The sequence below is a fragment of the Acipenser ruthenus genome, chromosome 16, assembly GCF_902713425.1.
Source record: "Acipenser ruthenus chromosome 16, fAciRut3.2 maternal haplotype, whole genome shotgun sequence".
NCBI lineage: Eukaryota > Metazoa > Chordata > Actinopteri > Acipenseriformes > Acipenseridae > Acipenser > Acipenser ruthenus.
In genome coordinates this window covers 1,606,044-1,627,014 of record NC_081204.1, presented here as the reverse complement: position 1 = coordinate 1,627,014, position 20,971 = coordinate 1,606,044, and the positions used below count along the sequence as shown (strand labels likewise).

Genomic DNA, 20,971 nt, shown 5'->3' with positions numbered 1-20,971 from the left:
TTTGAGAACTGATCAATCCCAGGATCTAGCGCCTGCCTATTTATCTAACATATCTTTAATGATTGCAATTATACAGTGCAGGTAAGTCAATAAGGTTAGAAGTGAGTTTTGTTTGCCCTTCTTCTGCACTGTAGCGGTATAACAGCAATATTATATTCACTAGTGATGATGCAGATTACTCAGGGTGACAGACTAGTTTTCAGGCAATTAATGAGACATTTTTGTCAACTGTGCTTCCCCCAGGTGAAGACGGATGAGCGGATGATCCGGACGGAGCAGGGCCTGCTGTTCCGCAAGGTGTTCCGGCACGACGAGGGGGTGTACGTGTGCCAGTCGCAGGAGCATGGCTTTGCCCAGACACTGCTGCGCATCTCCCTGGAGGTCCTGCGCGGGGAGACACTGGTGGAGCTCTTCAACAAGGAGGGCGGGGCCGGAGAAGAGTGGGCGGGGTACCGGCCCCTGCCTTGCCACACCCAGCGGGCCACGCCCCACAGCCGCTCCTGGTTCAAGGACATCATGCAGCTGATTGGTCCATCCAACCTGCCTCGCGTGGAGGAATACTGCGAGCGGGTCTGGTGCAGTGATAAGCAGAGGCGCAAACACAAGGCCATGTTGAACAAGTACAAGCTGGCACAGGAGAGCGGGCGCAAGGCACGGAACAAGGGCTCGGGCGAGAGGCACAGGATCCCGCGATCGGTTAGAGACACGTAGGGTAATTTCACCTCATGAACGCTGTCCTGGCTCTGGGGCTGAGAGGGCAAGGACTTGGCAGGAGAGAAGTTCTTCAGCTTGGTGAAAGACATTTCTAGGAGTAAGCAGCCTGCTACTCTCAGCTCTTGGCCTATCTGAACTCTGTTTGAAACACCAGACTGTATCTCTCAGTCAAGGCTAACTAGTGGCCACTCCAAGGCAACTTGGATCATGAAAAGGCTCTTGCATAAACTTTTTAAACCCTTCTTTCTTTCTTGTAAAATAGTGTAAACGGGTCTCCTTCGGACCGCACAGCTGTTTCGGTGTGTTGACAGTTTGATATCTCTTTCCACCACATACTGTAGTTTGTTCACACGGTACTCACAAATACACGCTCATTATCACTCGCTGGCCAGATATCCCCAGCTACATTCCCAGGGATTATGCTTGCAGCCTGTGAAACTCTCTTGATTATTTATTTTACAGAAAGGGTTTTTTTTTTTTTTCAAATAAATCTGCTGTGAAGGTGTGGAGTCGAGAAAAAGCATGGGAGATTTACTGCCAAACTTACGTGACGAAAGTTGGTCATTCAACTGAGAAGCTGCCATCATGTTACCAGCAAAAACTGACAACTCGATCAGCAAACCAGTACTTTTACTGGCAAAAGTGGGCCGTATTTATTGGCAGACCCGATTCCCCAATCAAGGTCTGTTTCATTGTTAAAGCATCACCTTATATGTTTTTTCTGGTAAAACCTAATCATTTTACTGACAGAACACAAAGATTTCACCCTGACAAAACATGCCCTTTCTCATTCTCATTCTCCAGCAAACAAAAGCTGAGAGTTCTGCTGTCTGCTGGGATATTTTTACAGGCAAAAGCTGGATCATTTTCCCTGACACCCCATTTTTTTTCTGACACTGTATGAAGTTGACCAAGCCAATTAATGTGATACATACTGATCATTTTACTGGAGAAAATAAAGTTACGTACGTGTTTTAGCCGACTGACATTTTTAGTTTACTTATTTATGTGATAAACTGTACTTTGCGTACCACTTGCAGTTCATTCTTGTTGCCCTTGTTGACTTACTGTAGATAACGATAACTTACTGTAGATAATTTGCTGTACAGCAGTCCCTCATTCTGTTAGCAGTCCATTTAGTTTTAATGGTTTTGAATTTGGAAGTCATCATGGCAAAAACAAAGACATTGAGCAACTGATTAAACTATAGTATCAGTCATTAACTGTTGTGTCTGGTATTGGTATATCTATATACTGTATATATGAAAACACTACCTTCGTTCAACCAATGCAGCTGTCCATATGGTAGCCCCTTGCACAGCAGCGGCAATGCATTGCCATTGAAGACCATTAGGAAATCCTTCAAGTTTTTACATCATTCTCCTTTCCCAAAGGATCATCATAACAGAATGCTGAGTCTAACGGTAGAACTGCAGGAACCTTTGTTTTTGCCTGGAAAGACTCCAGAATCCTGGTTTATATATATTAAAAAAAAAAAAAAAAAATCTACAGATTGAAATGACTTCACTAAATAATTGTGCAAAGCCACAGAATGACACTGATTACCTAAAGGATTGTTCAAATAAACTGTTCCTGACATCGTACAGGCCTTGCAAAATGACAGCTAGCGTGGAGCACACCAGAGATTGACCATTGCCGGTCTATACGGAACTGAGGGGACCACCCCTGGAAGAAGTGTGTGTAATTTAATAATGTATTTATATCCTATTTAATGACCTCCCTCATGCATGTATCGGAGTGAATTGTTGTTTTGTTGTTTTTTTTGTAATTTTTTGAGCACAGCATGGGTTTGTGTTTTTTATTGAATTTTTTCAATATACTTTTCTTTTGTTTTTTCCCTTATAAAAGCTCTTGCCAAGGCAATAAAACTTGTGTTTGTTATGATGTGCATTTTGCTCATAGTGGGGCTTCATTACAAGCGACTGCTGCAGCCTCTGCTGATCGGAAAAACGACTTTACTGGATATTGCGGCACAGCCAGCTAACTCTCTGCAGTACTCCAGGGGTGTCAAACGATGGATTCTGTAATTGTGCCCACTAACATTACATTCACAGATAGATTTGATTCTCCTAGCTTGCATTACTCCAGATCATCATTAGCATGATTTTTTTTCAGAAGGGGATATCAAACCAGAAATAAACAACTTGTGTATTTAATTCAGGGGCTTCGTAAGTTAGTCAACAGTTGTTTTTTATTCGTTGTAGAATTGTACTGGAACTGGTGGCAAAAAACTGTGCTGTTTTTCTACAGCTATTTTCCATTCCCAAAATCTACTGTGGCAATCGAACACCCAGGGGCATTTGACATCAGGCCAATTCACATCAAAGGGTACCTGCGTGTGGGAACCAGGGAAGCTGTTACATGCGATACGGGAGCTGGGTTCTGGCTCCAATGCGTGGATTCTTCCAGGAACAAGACTCTCGTTCAACTGCAGCTCGGAGAGCGAGGGGAAGGGAGACACCTTGCACAGGAGGTGGAAACACAGTCATGGTGTTCCAGTGTTCCGTATCCCAGCCAAGGGCTTACACAGCTCTGTTTAAAACCACAGCCTGGCTCAATCGGTACAGGGCTTGCGTACGTATTTGGGATTCATGTTTCAATAATAACCAGAAATGTTTTCGGACAAAAGTGTGTTGTATTTGGGTGTGAATGTGCTGCCTTCTTTCCAACCGATCGAGAATCTACTCTCTGGAACCGGCTTGGGTCAGCTGCTGTAAAAAAAAAAAAAAAAAAAAAAAAAAATGAATTGCAAAAAAACACATGACTTTAATTGCAGAGCATGTATTGTGTTTCTGTGTATTCTTTGTTTGGATGTTTGTTTCTAGGAGAGATTGTGATTCCTTAATGACTTGTTGGATTGATTTGAAAATCTATGTAAAGCTTTGTAATGGTGGGGGAATGAAACACGCACATTTGCAGACTGTAATAACGAGGCGTTCCCCTAAAACACCGACCCCACCAGCTATTAATATACCTATGAGCACAAGCATTTCCGAGTGCATACTGATTTGCACCTTTCAGTTGGAATGCATGTCAATGTCATTTGTTTTACTTACTAAACCTAATAAGCAAGCTGCTCTTTTTGACCCCAACACAGAGACACAGAGTACCCCACTCTCAGTGTGCAGGAACGCATTCCACACAGATGTTGATGAACGCGCATGAGCCAAACAGCTGGATTACATTTTCACTTCTTTCTCCCAGCGCAGCTTGACTCCCTCTCCCCCGCGCCACACCTGTTCTGCCCCCTGCCCTTCATTCTATACAGAGACCTTGTCAAGGCCGATGAAATGTTGCTCTCGAGCCTCAAAAAAGTATTAGCAAGCAAACTGCTCTCCAGCCTATTATCATGTTTTATTTGCAAATACCATCGTGTAACTGGTAAAAATACGACCGCATTTAAATCATGACTGCTCGAAGGCGAGATAGTAAAAAGCACTATAAATCATGAAATGATTTGTGGTGTTAGAGCTTTTAACCTCATCTCATTAACCGACAGGGGACCCAATCTGCAATGGCAGTGTACCACTCAACGCTGCCCGTTACTCAAGCTCTAGAACCAAGCCATTCCAGCCCATAAAGCAATACAACACAATAAAAACGGTCCTCGTCTCTCTAGATTAACTGGGGTTAATTTAGTGAGACTGTAGCAAATCTGCCCTTTTTTTTAGTTTGAGATACTGTACTGTTTCAAAATACCTCTGGCATGACGACAGCATTCATTTGGAACTCTCTTTCCTCTCAGAGCCTCTTGCAGCGTTCTGACAAAACCAGCTGAACAAAACGTGTTTTTACTCCACAGGTCAATCCTAGTATCAACTAATAACTGTAATTGGTTGTTTATTCTCTTATTCCCCTGTTGAACACATGTTTTATTTTATTTTGTTCATGTATTCATTAAAATGTAACAAGCTGGGATCTTTCTCCCTAGACGTATGGCTTGTTGTCAGATGTCAGTAACCCTTTATACAAGCTGAATAAATACATAGAATATTAAACTGATCAAGGTTAATAGCACTTGGATTGCAAGCGATTGACCTAACGTGCTATTAGTTGCTTGTCCCTAAGGGAGAACTGTAGACTTTGCACTCCGGCACAATGTGCACTCAAGATTCGTAATGGGAGTGCATCACACAACGCTGCCCGTTACACTTGTAGACGGCTTAAACAACCTACTAGATATCTTCGATAAAAGAACATTAAGGACGTTTGCCCCCAATAAAACAGAGGGCCTGATTGATGAGGGTTTTGGGAATTGTCCATTTTCAGGGAGGCAGGAAAAGGGTGTTTCTGCTCCATCCCCAAAAATCTCAAAAATTCCCAACACCTCCGAGACCGGGCCAGAGTCAGTGGTGAAAGACGTAGGCTGACGAAACCAGGATGGTGCTGACAACTATAAAACTATTAACCTCCCCACCAGCACTGAGAGCAATCCGCCTTGGAGAAACTCGTCCCTGCTTTTCTGGCTCTCAGCTCATCCTTCAGATGTTTCCCATCTGCACCCTGCTAGCACTGATTATGCATGTGTTAGGTAGGCCAAGCGTATTCCTCCGCTGCCGTTGTGCTGGGAGGCCATTCCTCCGGCTTTCTTCTCCAAGTGGCTGGTTAAGAGGATTGGTTTAATGCCTGGAATTAGAAGCAGCATGCTTCTGATTTTCCTATAAAACTGAACCGGCTTTGAACTTGAGTCACACTTTCAACACACCGACATTCCTTGATCTCAGCTAGGGGTTGACATCTGGCTGCTCGTCTTAGGCCCTGTCCACACTATGCCTTTAATCTGTATTAGTTGCCTTTAAACTGGCTTAAAAGTGCTAAATACGGTTAGCGTCTACACTACGCAGCGTTTAATACCGTACACGAGAACTGGACTCGAGACCACCTCAGGGGATAGTCTCAAGTCCAGTTCTAAATCAGATCGCATCAGGTTGTGCGGTTTGTCAGAAGTGTGGACGCTATAATACCCAACTACTTTTTTGTGTATATCCCAAAATGCTTTCCGATATGTTTTGGCACGCGTACATTACAAATACAGTACTCAGAACAGGCACCTGAAGGAGCTGAGAAGGACTATCAATACTGCTGTACTGTATACAATTTCTGAGGCTTGTTGTAAAAAAGGTAGATCATGGAGTGATGTGATCAAATGCTGAACGGATCTGTGCACTCTAGCATCAGATGCCAAACTAATATATTTAATTCATGGGCACATCCCGGAGTGCAGGTGGAAAGTGTAACTCTCACAGAGCGCTGTGTTTTTCACCTGCTCACAACAGAATTGATCTTGCGGCTTTCCAGTTTTTCCCAGCGTGCCGCATTACACTGAAACAGCATTGAGTGGATTTTTGTTCACATTAATATTAAAACACCGAACTGGAAAAAGATGAGAAGCTATCCCACAAGAACACGGCTTCATTAAATTCATTATTTAAGCCTTGATGCTTTAAATGAAATACTTTGTGTTCTTGCATTAATGCTGTTTTAAGAGTGCAGATGTAACAATGCCTCAATTACTCAATGTGGCAGGGTTAGGGTTACCAGAGTTCAGAGTGAAAAACAGGGACTTTCTTAATTTTTCAATTCATTGAAGCTGTAGCAACTCTGAAGCAGTTCAAATACATATAAAATAACACCGTCATAATTTAAAAAAATAAACATTGGATGTTTATCTATATTTTAAATCAGTTGTATAAATAGCTGTGTTAATCAAAACACAATAGGAACTTAAAAGGTGAACCTGGCTGGCGGCACTTCCAAGATAAACAAAAATAATAATAAAATTGCCATGGTATAATAAACCACTGTGCTGTCAGCTTGCTGAGCAAGCTGCTACAGTTTCATGCTTCTCAACAATGTGAATACAAGCAAGCTAAACCAGGACGATTTAACATTTGTACGGTTTCTGACCGGAATAAAAAATGAAGGTTAAAAACTGGGGCCATTTTTGTCACACACATGTCTGTGTGTACAAAATATACTTAGGTAACTGTGCAAACTGTACTGTATATGTCATGTTCATTACTGTATTTTTTAGAAGTACTTGTACACATCATTCATTTCCCATTCTTAAGCAATTTAAATCTACGCATCCCAATCAAATACATACAAAACAGCAATATAGTTACTTTGTGTTATATTGCTAGAAAGTAAGACATGTGCATTGAAAAAGAAAAGAAAACAACCTACTTACTTTCATTTGTTCCTGTGTTTCTGTCTGAGTTTGGGAAGATCACATGATCCTCATTTTTTGTATTGAACAAAGGGGAGATGTTTGATATAACATATCTTTGTAAATATATGTTAATCGGTCAATTTTCTTGTTGTTTCTTGTCGTTAGAATACACTGCTAAAGGATTGAAAGAAGATTCTGGATGGATGGCATATTTTTAAGGTGACCACGTGGCTTTGTGTTCAGCGGGACAGTTCAGGCTTTTCAACTCGCTACCCAATGCATTCTGGGAAGTGCAGTCCTACTTCTCTTAAAGAATGGTACCTGAGACAGGTAAAACAGACCAGAATGCATTGGGTTGCAAAGCCTGAACTGTCCTGCTGAACACGGAGCCATGTGGTCACCTTACATATTTTGTTTTAGTTTGAATGTTTGTTTTATTACATTTTTGGTTTAAAATGCACAATTCTTAGTTTGTTTGCATTAATATAATAAAAAAGTTTTATTTCTATACATCCATATTTTATATGTACATTGACTAGTTGTTTCATTTTTTTAAATGTTTTAATTTTGGCTTTTGACCTGCCCAAATGGTCATGTGATGCAGAGGCAGGCAGACTGGGAAACTGGGGTCAGCTGTGACCAGGCTTGTGAAGAGCAGAGCTCTGTGTTTTACAATGCATTCAGAATACTTTAACCTGATTGCCATGTTTTTTTAAATCAGCTTTACCATTGCATGTTCTGTGCCATGCTTTTACTATGGGAAACTTTTATAAGCACAAATTAATTAAGACTTTAATCCAGTGGCAAGTTTGCACCAGTTTTGTCATTTTATATATCAGAGTTACATAATTTATAAACTTACAAATGCGTTCATTCTCATTCAGTATGATTAAAATATTATAGGACTGAAGACCGAAACCGTCTTTGTAGAGAAAGTTTCTAAAAACTCTGGACCTTAGTTCCTCTAATGTAGCTTTCCTTGTTTCAGAAAACGCTTGTTAAATGTTTTATATTAACCAGACAGTAACATGCCAGAGTCATGAGTACTGGTAATTATCATGGAAATGTTCAACAACCTTCCATGTTCTCTGTTTCCTGTTATTACTTTGAAACATAACGTAGTTCCTGCAGTAAAATCAATGACAGCAAAGTCAAAGAGAAGCACAGGTAACCAAGGAAAATATCAGGCAAGGTAATGCTTTGTAAAAACCATGGAACAGCCTGGTAAATACATGGTATGAGGATGAAGAAATAACAGTAATCAACACAAACTGATCTTTGCAGATTAGGGCTAATATTATTATTTTTTTAAAATGCTAAATTGGATCATTTGGATTTGGATAGTGATGGGGGCGGGGTGCTACAGGTAATTCTGTTGGCATACGCAAAAATACAAACTGGTCAATTGCATTGCTTTCAGCAGGCTAAAGGGTGGAAGACTATACAGTAAGAAGACCCTCATTAATTTCACTGCAGTGTAACGGAACCCAAATGAAAGCCCGCTATTGGTCCGCTCTTTCAGGGCGGAGTCTGGCAGGCCCTTATCGTTCTCAGAGGAAGTGTCTGTCACCAGGCTGCACCTGCTCTGTGCACCTTCTTGCGTCTTGCTGTTGTTTTGAGTCACTGTGCAGCCAGGAAGCCACGGCTGCTAGTTCTCAGAGCAGTGCCCTTTCCTCCAAGGTGCCGGCCATTGTCCTGCCATGATGAGATCTTCCTGTGTACTTGAGCCCTGGAAAAGTACTTGTGTGGTGTGCAGTGCCGCTGCAGTGCCAGTGTGGTAACGGTGTTTCTTAACAAGTGGCACGCACACCATGCCATAACATGCCATGCTATTTGAATTTATATAGCCTCCTTCAGGCTATACAAAAATAGAGCAAACTAAAAAGAACTCAAAACCGTTCATGTAGTAAAAGACCACATAAAAATAATGTATTAAAAACATTGAACTGGATGTGATGTTCTGAAGTGAATGAGCTTGAGAACAAGTTGCTCCCCTCAGTTCTTGGAATTACAAAGAAATTCATTGGTTGTAGGCAGTCTGAAAATGAAAGCTGCCCACCAAAGCAGGGATCCGGATTCTAAGTTGTGAGACCTCGGTTTGCCCCCCTGGATGAGAGGTCACTGGGTAACAAAGACTGAAACAAGATTGAGAAGATTAGAGCTGGAGTTAATTCCGTGCGCTGCGGTCTCCCCGCTCCGAGTCGAGAGCTGCACTCTTTACATGCCTCTCCTACACAGGGCTTGTTTTTAGAGGAGCGTTTTGGATTTCTAATGTTACCTTTCCCTTCCACTGTGCTTTGTGTGCAGAGTTCAATATTTGTTTTCAGCAGTTTGCACTAACACAAGGGATTTCCTGCCACCCCTCACTACTGGGGATCCTGTCTCCTTTAAATCAACATGCCGCTCTGACCCCGGGGTTCATCTGCCCAAATGAGCTGCTTGATTAGTGCAATTAATCATTAGGCTTTGGTTTCGAGGACAGATTTCTATCAACAGCACTTTAGAAGTTCGATTTGAGTTTGCAGGCGAGGGCCTAATGATGAGAAACAGTAATGTAATCAGGCAGGCCTTTCTTTCTTTCTCAAAGTTAAAGAATGATGATGATTGAGCCGGCAAATGATTTTCTTTCTTTTTCTGTGCTGGTAAAGGACTCCAGGTTCCCGTTGGAATCAGAGCAGGCAGGGTGTTTTGCCGCTCATGAGAGAATATGCACTGAAGTCCCAGTCCATGAAGGTGAAGTGAAGTCAAGCCTTTCAATAAATATATAAATCACACTATGTTATACAGTTCTTGGAAATTGAACAGAACTTTATTGATGTATCACTTTCAACCTTTTTTTTTTTTTAAATTGGAATTCTTTTCTGTATAACACATCTTGACAAATAATGCTTTTAAAGGGATAATTCGTTTTAAAATAAAAAGCAGTAAAAGGACATTTCATTGAAAAATAATAAACAAACTCCTGCTAAGGTTTTTTATTATTATTAGTCATATTTAAGTTGTTTAAACAAACTGCTCAGTCCAAGTCTGACTCAATGCTGTTTGGAGTCCAAGTGCACGAAAAAAATGGACTGGAACCCAACGTGAGTGCAGTGCTAGAGTCCTGCAACCTTCCAGAAAGAGGAGAGGAGAGGAGAGGAGAGGAGATCCCCTAGAGGTTCAGGCTATGCTGGATAGAGGAGACAGGTGCCCCAGCAGTGTGTGTGTGTGTATATATATATATATATATATATATATATATATATATATATATATATATATATATATATATATATATATATATATATATATACACATACTGTATATGACTACAACTGTGTGTATATATATAACAAGTAGTGTGGAGTAGTGGTTAGGGCTCTGGACTCTTGACCGGAGGGTTGTGGGTTCAATCCCCAGTGGGGGACACTGCTGTTGTACCCTTGAGCAAGGTACTTTACCTAGATTGCTCCAGTAAAAACCCAGCTGTATAACTGGGTAATTGTATGTAAAATAATGTGATATCTGTATAATGTGAAATAATGTATAATGTGACATCTTGTAACAATTGTAAGTCGCCCTGGATAAGGGCGTCTGCTAAGAAATAAATAATAATAATAATAATATATATATATATATATATATATATATATATATATAATATCTGCAGGAGCACAGGAAAATACATAAATACATTTAAACAAACATCTAAGCGCAATTAAAAGCTCGGAGATTCCCACAATTTTAAGGAATTCAAAGCCGTGTTGTTGCAGGTTTTCCTTGACTGGTAAAACAGAAAGCTGCTAATTGTGGCTGCAATTAGAGCAATCGCATTGTGCCGGGTCTGCAGAGGAAGTGCCTCTCTGTTCAAGAAGGTCCATTACCTACTCCGGCTCTCAGATCCTCTCTCCACTTTCATCGCAGGGCCCGTAGCTCCGGGGCAGCCTGTCAGCGAGACAGGATCGGAAAAGCTGGGAATCATTAAACAAGGCAGGGGACGGAATTTAACCATTTGAAGACGTTTTAATCAGTGCAGTTCTTAGAGCACGCACACACAGGCACTCATTTCTAAAAAGTCCCTTTCCCCAAGCTGAGCTCTTTTTAAATAGACATCTAAAGCAAGAGGCGCTTGGTAAGCCTCCCGCCTGAATATTTATTTTAAATGTAAACATAAGTTGTTTTACCCTTATACATGTTTCCCATAGTAAAAGCGTAGCAAAGTGACATTCAACATGTCAAGTTCAACATAGTGAAAGCATGGTAAAGCAGAGACAAGCATTGTAATGAATAGCAAGGTGTGGTAAAGTATATTAATAAACATGGTAAACCAGGGTAAATTACAATAAATGCATAGTATAACCATGGGAAAAGAATGGTAAAACTGAAAAATACTGTGCACACACTTTTATAAGGGTAGTGGTACACTGGGCGTACTGGGTTTTAATGAATAGCAGGAGGCTTTTTTTAAATGCTATATCCATTGTGGAAAGTAATCCTTTTTGAAAACAGTAGAAACCACACACATGCACCCACATGCACACTTCCAGATGAACAGAACGATAAGACGTGAAGTTGGGCTCTCCTCTCTGAATGTTTAAGTCTCTAAATTGGAAACTTCTGTCCTCTGTAGTCTGCTATCTGTGCTACCCTTTTCACAGCTCAGCGGTGTAACTGCCTGTATCTGGGAGGGGAGGCCCGTCTAACTACAGTAAAGGCCCTAGTGAAGAACTATACAGTTTAATGGGATAATATCCTGTGAATGGCCTTTAAGATTGGAGAAGCTCCATTTTCATGTGACGGCACAGGAGGTCTGCCAATCCCAGCTGACAGTCTTGAACAACCAAACCAAAACTCCAGCCATATGAAAATGGTACACTTTTATGTAGAGTTATTTTACTAAATGAATGGAAGAAAAGCAGAGACTGCAGTCTGACTTGAAACATGGTCCTGGAAAACACACACACACAAATATCTCTCAGCTTCCTAGGAAGTGTGAGACTTTCTAATTCTGTTATAATAAACCCAGCTATCAAACCCATTAAAAAGCCACTTCTCTTGGTAATTAAGTTCACCTGAACACTATACAATAGGGACTTGTTGATCTGATGCAGTGTGCAGCGTGCACAAACACACACACAGACACACACACAGACACACACACACACACAGACACAGACGCACACTCACAGACACACATGCACACTCACACTCACACACACAGACACACACACAAAGGGTTTCAGATCGTTAGGGTATGGATGGCTCCCTTTTAGCAGCCACTTCTCCAGGAAATGAGCCTCTAATTAAGCCAGTTGAATGTGAGACCCAAACGCGCCAGCGTCCCCTTACCTAACACACTGGGCTCTGTTTGTAGGGCCAGCAGGGGGGCTAATTGGTTGCCAGTTTGATGAATTGTTCCCCCATTTAATTTCTCTGCCGACTAAGTTGAGGGATGCAATAAAGTGAAACGAGGGGTGTAGGGCATAATTATTTTAAAACTATTGGGCTGAAATAATGGAAACGCCTGACCCTCGGATTAGCAAATAGTGGTGCTGAAAATATAATGGCCAGCTGTGTGTTTTAATGGGCGCAGCCACCTCTTTGTGTAAATTGGGTCGTATCATACACGTTTTTAAATGGCTATTTTAGTGCTTGTTCTGGTTAGCAGTGGAGATCAGGCTGTTTAATGGATCGAGCGAGCACTTTGGTAAGAGGAGAGAGTCTGTGGTGCAGATGTAAAAGGTGCTGTACAGTTTGTATATTAATAAGTTAATCAATCCTGTATTGCTGGTGAGGCATATTTAAGCATGCAGTACATGCTTCATGTGTTGGTTATCTTACCACTAATTACTACAGGGAACAGCTAAACATGACTTCAGATTACACTCAGCCAAGGGCCATTGGTGTACTCTCTGTTTTAGGGAAAGAATGCTCAGCGAAGGGTCATTGGTGTACTTTCTGTCTTAAAGGGAAGGAATGACCTAACTCCTCTGTTTTAGCTTCAAATGAGTTTATGACTCCAAAGACACAGATACTGTAGACTTGAAAACAGACTGATATAGAAATAAAAGATGAATACTGTAGATTAAGGGCATGTGATAATACTGTGTGGCTGACATCTGTCCTGTGCTGCCCCCTTGTGTTCTCACAAGGGAACGACAAGGCAGTCCCACCCCCTGTGGTTCCAGTGGTGAACCCCACGTAGGTCTAGCCACATGGCTACTCCTTTTCTGAAGCATTGTATCTACAAGCATGCTGTAGCTGCAGAATATACACGTGATCCTAAAACAAGTCCCGAGTCCATCAACGTTAACCTTCAACCTTTCGAACAGGATTAGAAGGCTTTACCATCAGCCTCTGTCACGTCATTCACTAAAAAGTACCATATGATCCTAAGCCCTGTAATACATTTCATTTGTATTTATAGATCACTCACGGAAGGTTTGTTTGTTGATGGGCCCAGGGTCCTTCTTCACAAATCTTTGAGATTGAAAGAATATTTTTTTAAATCACTCACGATTCAAGCTTTGTCTACTGTATATGGCACCAGGTAGGGAACTCATTCCGAAAACCTGCCCTTTTATGATGTCATGAAAATCCCACCTTCCTTCTAAAGGGTAACAGCTAATGAAGAGGTTATTATAGCTTCATTTAGTTTGACCAGCGGGGGAGGCCAGCACTAAACCATACAAACACCTGGGTAATTTATTACACTGGTGTGCCATTACTTTGCTTTTAGTGCTTACATAAAAATCTCTACACCCATAAAGTGTTAGCTGGCACTTAAATACACCAGATACGCTTGTATTTTCTTCATTTAAGTAAAACATAATAAAACAAAAATACAGTCGATTTCCAAACTAAGAGCAGTGCAAAGTAAGTAACTTTATTGTGTTAATTTAATACGTTTGATCTGAAAGATTTCTCCACAGGAACTCATTCTGTATTGTGCGCCACAGTGAATTCTGACCTTTTAATCTGAGACATGCTTGCTCACCCATTCCAAGCAATATATTCATAAACATACACCAGCAACGCTTTACAAGCACTGAAGAGCAAACAAACTGAGGGGGGTTATTACTTAAATAAAAAAGTACCTTCTGTTTATAGCACTCAATCATAGGAGATACTATATATATATATATATATATATATATATATATATATATATATATATATATATATAGTAGAACAAGAAAATCTTAAAAACCCAATTTAGTAATGCATTTAGACAAACGTTTTGAAATGGTGTTGTAACATCTAAAGACATTTGCCGAACTGCGTTTTCTTTTAATAACAGTAGATTGATATCTGTTGTTTATTGATGTCTGGGCAGAGCTTGCAATGCATGTCAGTGATACACAACTACCTCAGTGAAGAAGGAATATTGCCCACAAAGAGGGCAGGGGTGTGGCACTCCTTCGACGTGTAAGGGACTAACAACGATATCTGCTGAATAATCTGGTTCGGAGTGTGCGATCAGCGTGCGTTCAAACTGATTTCACTCGACTGCCAGTTAGAAAAATGACAAATTGACTACTGTGGATTCCTTAACAAATGCCCTAAATAATGTGCGATCACCACAGGTTGAGAATGTGATTAAGAATGAGGTAACATGCGATCATGTCGAACATCAAAGCATGACGTCAGAGAAATTGTATCATTTTACTCTACAGGCAATGTAAGTCTAAGACACTACTAAACCTGACAGAGCAGCACAATTGAATGCAGGCGTCTCCATTTGTTATTCAGGATGCTCTTTGGAAGACACTGCGTCTACAGTATATACTTAAATACAAGTGGTTATTAAAAAATGCAGCAATCAAATTGCAGCAACACTACAAAAAAGCTTTGAGAAATTCAGTATTACTCATTTTTAAATAGCAGAAGATATCGCTGTTCAAAGACCCGTTCTTACCTCCCAGACGAATCGATACTCCTCTTTAAAAGCACATTGTCTAGCCCACTTGTTGTTTGTTATTCTTTTATTATTATTACTTTTTTAAAATAAAACTTTAATGCTTAACTTAAATATTTTAAGGCGTCATGTCTTCTTGTCTTTACATTCGTCGGTGATAGCAACAGCAGAAAAAGAGTTCAGGTTTCATTTATCAACAGAATACAGAAACAACAGCTCAGCTCTCCTTTACAAAAAATTAAATACAAAAATACAAAGTAATTCAATAAAAACATGAAATAAAAAACATGAACTCCTTTTCGGTTAAATTGCTTTGCACCTTGTCAGCAGCTGTCCAGATGCATTGAAACCTCGTTAGCAAGAACTTGGACGTAAGCAGCAAGTATTAGAAACAAGCGTTGGTCTGTCACGTGGTAATGCATGGCCAGTGTATATCCTTGACTTACATGAGAACATAAGAACATAAGAACATAAGAACATAAGAACATAAGAACATAAGAACGTTTACAAACGAGAGGAGGCCATTCGGCCCATCTTGCTCGTTTGGTCGTTAGTAGCTTATTGATCCTAGAATCTCATCAAGCAGCTTCTTGAAGGATCCCAGGATGTCAGCTTCAACAACATTACTGGGGAGTTGGTTCCAGACCCTCACAATTCTCTGGCCATAGAAGGTACTTTTGTGGTACTTTATTACAAGCTACATAAATACCACTTAAAGGAATACATCTTACTGTTTGTAATATTTTTGATCCAAAGTTTATTTTTTGGAGTTTTAATTGATCTTTTTGCACACTCTGTATAGACATAAATACAAAATCTTTACCAAACCAACCAAAATAACTGCCGCACATGGAGCACAAAGACAAGTGCACACTAATCTACTCCTTGGCGTCACATACTGGACAATAACAAACATCACAGCAGCCGTATGTTAAGGCGAGGTGAGGGACGAAGTCTAGCCTCCATCTCCCCAAAGCGGAGCAATAGAGTGAAGCAACAACAAATACATTTGTCAGTACTGTACTTAAAGCCAGTCCTCCAAGTTTCTTGCTGAAGAGGTTTTGTGAACTGGAATGACTCATAGTGGTCAAGCTTGCCTGGAGTGGTTGAGCCAGAACTGGAAGCCGAAGAGCGCAATAGTTAAAAAACAACAAATAAAAAAAGGATTCAACGACTCGCTGCCGTTTTAGGGACACACAGTACAGTACCTAAAAGAAAAGATTACATTTTCAATCTTCTAGTTTCTAAAGGAAAGTCCATTCTCCCCCTTCCCATTCCAGTTGTTGGCTTCTTCCATGACCTTTCAGTTTTGTGGTTTCTGGAACTCTAATGAGAGGTGTCTAAAGAGTGTGCAGTCCCGTGTTTTGTGACATGAATAATCCTACGTGGTTCCCAGACAAAAACGATGCGTCTCAAGTGCAGGACAGACACTGTAGTACCATTGTGCCCAAGATGGGTGATTTCATGTTCTCTGTGATAGTGTCATGTGCTCCATCATGGGCCATGGCATCACCTCAGTAGTTGGGTAATCCCAGTTCTCTTACTGGCAGGACCAATGGAAGAACAATGAAGTTAACACAGGATCGCGTTGGAGACTGCGTCATGAGGTTTTTTTTAATTTTTTTTGTTGCCAGAACCAGAGGCTACGTGGAAATACCGAGCTTTGGTTGTGGCAACCTTTCGATATAAATGGGCTTAAATGATCAGTGGTGGGTTTAAGGGCAGTCCATTGCCCACCTCTATGGGGGTGCGGGTGGTGGGGGAGGGGGTAAAATTGAAATGAAAAGCAACGAAAAGGATAGCTTTGAGAGCTACACCCTTTTCACTCCAGGGACCTCCCTCTTCTATTACTTGCCTCCTCAGTCTCTCGTTCTATTTCTCTCTCTTTCTCTCTCCCTCCCATCACCAGACAATCACCAGATGGTAGCGCTCCTGGGGGCCCGTTCTGGGCGCTGGGTCTCGTGGGTCCTGCGGTTCCGTGCCTTTCGGATCTCCTGCAGGTGTTTCCACTTGCTGGGGTTGACGTGGACCCCCAGGGGTGGAGGGGCTGGCTTCTTGGGAGGCTTGATCAGCTTCGGCTGCCGGTTCTTGCGCTTCCACACCTGCTCGCAGATCTGGTCGACCGTCTTGAGGTTGGGGTGGTCCACCAGCTGCATGAAGTCGCGGTACCAGTCCTTCTGGCTGGAGGAGAGGGAGGCACCGCGGGAGTCCAGCTGGTCTTTGGGGGAGTACCCGTCCGCGTGGCCCGAGGTGACCATCTCCAGGGAGATGCGCAGCAGGGTCTGGGTGAAGCCGTGCTCCATGGAGTGGCACTGGTACTCCCCTGCGTCCTTCCTCTGCACGCTCCTCAGCAGCAGACCCCTGTCCGTCTTGATGATCCGCTCATCCGGGTGAACCTGGAACAAGACAGCACACCCCAGATCAGGTACAGAGTTGGTTTAAAGTGCAGTAAAACCTCTGTTATACAAACTAATTGGGAGCAGGGGATGGCTTTGGTGGAGAATCGACTTGCAACTGTAAAGTTCTTAACCAAAGGGGTGAGTACAGTCATCAGTGTGCTCACCCTGCCCCCCCGAACCCACCTCGTCCCGACGGCTGTCCGGCCGGCTCTGGAAGGTCCAGGTCACCTGGGCCTGCAGGGATTTGGGGATGCACTCCAGGAAGGTGCTGCTGCCCTCCACCCCATACAGCTTCTTCTCAGTGACTCTGTGCTGGTGGTGGTCTGGAAGGAATGCGTCATATCACCATGAGAACAAAATACAACCTCAGAGCGACTCACAGCAATCCCAGTGTCAGGGAGCAGCACACTGAACACTTCATGAAATCTAAAGAGGTACTAATACACACAGGCTGCCACACAGGTTGCACTCCCTCACTCAGTCTCAGTCTCGTGCTAGTGGGCTGATTGGGGTTACTGGGTATGGAAACATCACCTGCTGTACAATTTCAAAGCTTGCGTTGCTTTGCTTGCTTCACCTGGGCTTACCTCCTGAGCACAGTGTGTTGGGGTCTCCGTTTCTCACATCCTGACGCCTGAATCGCCTGCGGGAGTGCATGACAAAGCAAACGTTTTAGAATCAACAGTGCGGTGCAGTTTCTTTTTCCAGAAAGATTACTCTTCATGGATTTACTGCTCGCGAAGGGGAAAGGTGAACTGCAGTGAGGCTCATTGCAGGGGGCACTATGTGATCAACCCCACTGAGAGCACTATGCTTAGACAGCCATACTCGTTTACTGTGTGACATACAACCCTGCCTGAACCCAGGCCTCTCCCCAGTTGAATGGCTTGTGTATTAACCCGGGGTTCGCCACGCACCCTTACCGCTTTGTGTTGGGGAGGTAGCGGGTGCAGGAGTTCCCGTCCCAGGCACAGTAGGGATCTCGTGCCAGGCAGCACTCCGCACACGCCTTCCCGTAGCTACTGCAGCGATGGAGGGGCACCTGGGCCAGCCCCGTCTCCGAGCCCACGTACAGCTGTTGCTGTAAACAGAGAGAAGACATTCACATCAGAACAGAACTCCAGAACAGCCTTCAGTTATCTACCATTGCAACTGATTCTGTATGTAGATATCTTTTTATAGCAGATATCTGGAAATCGCCATAACACACAGTTGCAGATTCAATGCAAGTGATACCACAGTTATCTCTGATGGGCATTACACCTGCATTCTAAGGCCCTGTACAATCAGCAGAATTACAGCCCTGCTATTTCATAATGCAGGCTGTTAACATTGAGTGAAAAGCACGAGTGAGAAACACTTTGTCACAAATGGCTCTTCAGCTAACCTGCACATAGAGCAACAGCGGGCCCCAGTGGTATAAAAGGTAATGTGATGTAAGCACTGCTTCCTTTATCTGTTCCCAGTTACTGGCTCGTGTGATTTCAGGAGAGGTCTTTCTGCGGTAGCCTTGTGGACTTACCCGTTTTGAGGAGATCTGCATGTTGATGATGGGAGACGCGTCCTGCAAAAAGAACACAACCAGTTTGAATGGTAAAGTGTCTCGTTTCTAAGTAAATGTACATTTTTTTCTACCCGCAGTGTAACAGGTAATAACGGCACTAACTGAAACTTCTGGAAGCTGCAAGTTCTGTAGTTGGTAGCATGCTTCAAGGCTACAGTTGTATATTTAGAAATACTAAAGGAAACGCATTTAATGAAATGACAAGCGTGTAACCTAACAGACTTTCTCAGTGTCCTAAACGAGAAAGTCTTTAACTCTTCTGCTAGGATTATGTTCAGGTACGCCTGTTAACCTCTACGTCTCTCCAGACAGGTGCAACCATTTCCAGACATCATATACAAATATGATAATAATGAAAGACCAAGTGAAAGCATTTATTTTTCTTCATGCATGCAAAGCTAAATAGATATATACCTCAGGTCATATTGACCCGAGGCATTACGTTTGTATAGAAGTTCTAAACAAAAAAGAAACATCGCCTGGTTCTTATCTTCTGTTTATTAGTTTGTGACCCCAACTTATGAAGTGTCATAAAATATGTTGGGGGGGGGGGGGGGGGGGAGATAAAAAAGAAGTAACCTTTAAGGTCAGTGGAACCCAAACAGACCTGAAACATGACAGGAGGGTTAAGTCAAAGGGTTTATCACTGAATTTACAAAGTTATTTATAGTACACATGCCACTATGGGGTGTTCTCCAGTTGTGGGTGGTCTGCAGTAGTAGTAGACAGGGTCTGGGAGGAAAGTGCTTTCTGTACAGTGTATTCCTCCACTCTTACACATGTACAGAGCAGCCCCCGTGAATCACTGGCTTTACCTTGAACACCTGCAGCTCTTCCAGAAGCAGCTCCTCCATGTTCTTCCAGCTCTCCTTGGGAACGGAGATCACCTTCAGCACAGAGCCCACGTCTGGAAGAAAGCACAGCACAGCACAGCACGCTCAAACCAAACCAAGGGGGCGAAGAAAACGGGCTTCACCTTTTCAGTCCTCACTTATTATTGTTGAGATGGAGAATATATTGAGTATACTTGAGAACAGGACAAATCTATTTATATACATATACACACTAGCTCAGACTGGGACCTAGTCCATTGAGGTTCCAATGTGATTTCCAATGGCATATGTTAACATACGGCGCTACGGTAAGACGGGGCTTCCCTGAAAGGGTTAACAGCAGAAGCTCTTTCTACAGTCACCCTAAAATGTATAAAACTGGTTTTATTTTTTTTCCTGTATTTTGTACATAGTGACACTAAGAAGTTACCCCTGGGGCAGATACACCAGCAGGACTAATATAATGTTAAAGACTGGCGGTATTTAGAATTGCCACTGTTTAGATTACTAAAATAGACCCCAAAGTGACTTTTCTGTTGCTTGGGACCTGTAATGGGATCACAGTGTGATTTTGTTAAAGACACGCTATGCAGAGTATATACTGTTTTCTGTTCACTTTCTTCTGCAGATGTCCTGGTGGATAATCCTAATCCAGCATATATTGACTGTTCAGTGCAAAATCTCCTTTAAAAGGTATCAAAGTAAGTAGTTTCAGTTCTTGCTAAAGTTTATTCCAAGACCCACGAAACAAGAAACCTGCACACCTTTTTTCCACATTCCGTACAAACTTTAGGAACTGAAAACCAGTCTGAGTACTACAAGAGGTAATTAGTAATTTATTGAGATCGTTTGGGGGGCTTTGCCAAGGATAGCCTTATAAAGATATCTGCATAATTCAAACTGCAGTACAAAACACGAGCAAAGAGCCAGTAAGATCTTGAAGAGAAGAAGTGTGTGTCCGGTAAAAGGAGCTTTAAAACTCTTCCTACAGTACATCCAGAATCCCACCTGTGCCGATGAACATGACGTCATACTGCCCGTCCGCGGCGGCCACCCTGTCCACTGCAATCTGGGTGAAGCTGTGCTCCGCGTTGGTGCGCACGAAGACGGGCCGCCGGTTCAGTGGGTACACGGGGTTGTACATGAGGGGGTGGTGTCTCGCAAACTGGATCACGTCGTCGGGGAACTGCTTCGTCGACTCGAAGCTCCCGAACGTCTTGCTGGGGCACTGAAACAGAAATTCCACACACACCCTCGAAATGTTTCAGAGCAAAAAATAATAGTGCTGCGACTGGGACACAAGGTTTATGTTCAAATATTTCAAAATTTGCACAAACATTCGGATATTCTTTAGCACTGAATTGGCTGAAA

General features: G+C 42.3%; 3 protein-coding genes across 7 annotated transcripts in view; 1 reads left to right on the top strand and 2 right to left on the bottom strand.

Annotated features, from left to right (window-relative positions):
- The window catches only part of LOC117412267 (semaphorin-3G), a 41,459-nt gene extending 38,856 nt beyond the window's left edge, over positions 1 to 2,603 (top strand). The window contains exon 16 of the mRNA XM_058988322.1: positions 244 to 2,603. Within this exon, the coding sequence (XP_058844305.1) occupies positions 244 to 711 (468 nt within the window). The 3' untranslated portion in view covers positions 712 to 2,603. The remainder of the gene's footprint in view (positions 1 to 243) is intronic.
- LOC117970206 (aminomethyltransferase, mitochondrial-like) overlaps positions 1 to 7,156 on the bottom strand; it is an 85,487-nt gene extending 78,331 nt beyond the window's left edge. Inside the window, exon 1 of the mRNA XM_058988325.1 lies at positions 6,926 to 7,156. Coding sequence (XP_058844308.1) covers positions 6,926 to 6,931 — 6 coding nt within the window. The 5' untranslated portion in view covers positions 6,932 to 7,156. The remainder of the gene's footprint in view (positions 1 to 6,925) is intronic.
- A 6,595-nt stretch (positions 7,157 to 13,751) lies between these two features.
- LOC117412268 (semaphorin-3B) overlaps positions 13,752 to 20,971 on the bottom strand; it is a 39,529-nt gene continuing 32,309 nt past the window's right edge. For all 5 annotated transcript variants that reach the window (XM_058988318.1, XM_034903858.2, XM_058988321.1 and 2 more), the window contains exons 12-18: positions 20,609 to 20,828; positions 19,583 to 19,674; positions 18,726 to 18,767; positions 18,127 to 18,284; positions 17,791 to 17,846; positions 17,387 to 17,526; positions 13,752 to 17,200 (exon numbers count right to left, since the gene is read on the bottom strand). In XM_058988318.1, the coding sequence (XP_058844301.1) occupies positions 16,718 to 17,200; positions 17,387 to 17,526; positions 17,791 to 17,846; positions 18,127 to 18,284; positions 18,726 to 18,767; positions 19,583 to 19,674; positions 20,609 to 20,828 (1,191 nt within the window). In that variant the 3' untranslated portion in view covers positions 13,752 to 16,717. The remainder of the gene's footprint in view (positions 17,201 to 17,386; positions 17,527 to 17,790; positions 17,847 to 18,126; positions 18,285 to 18,725; positions 18,768 to 19,582; positions 19,675 to 20,608; positions 20,829 to 20,971) is intronic.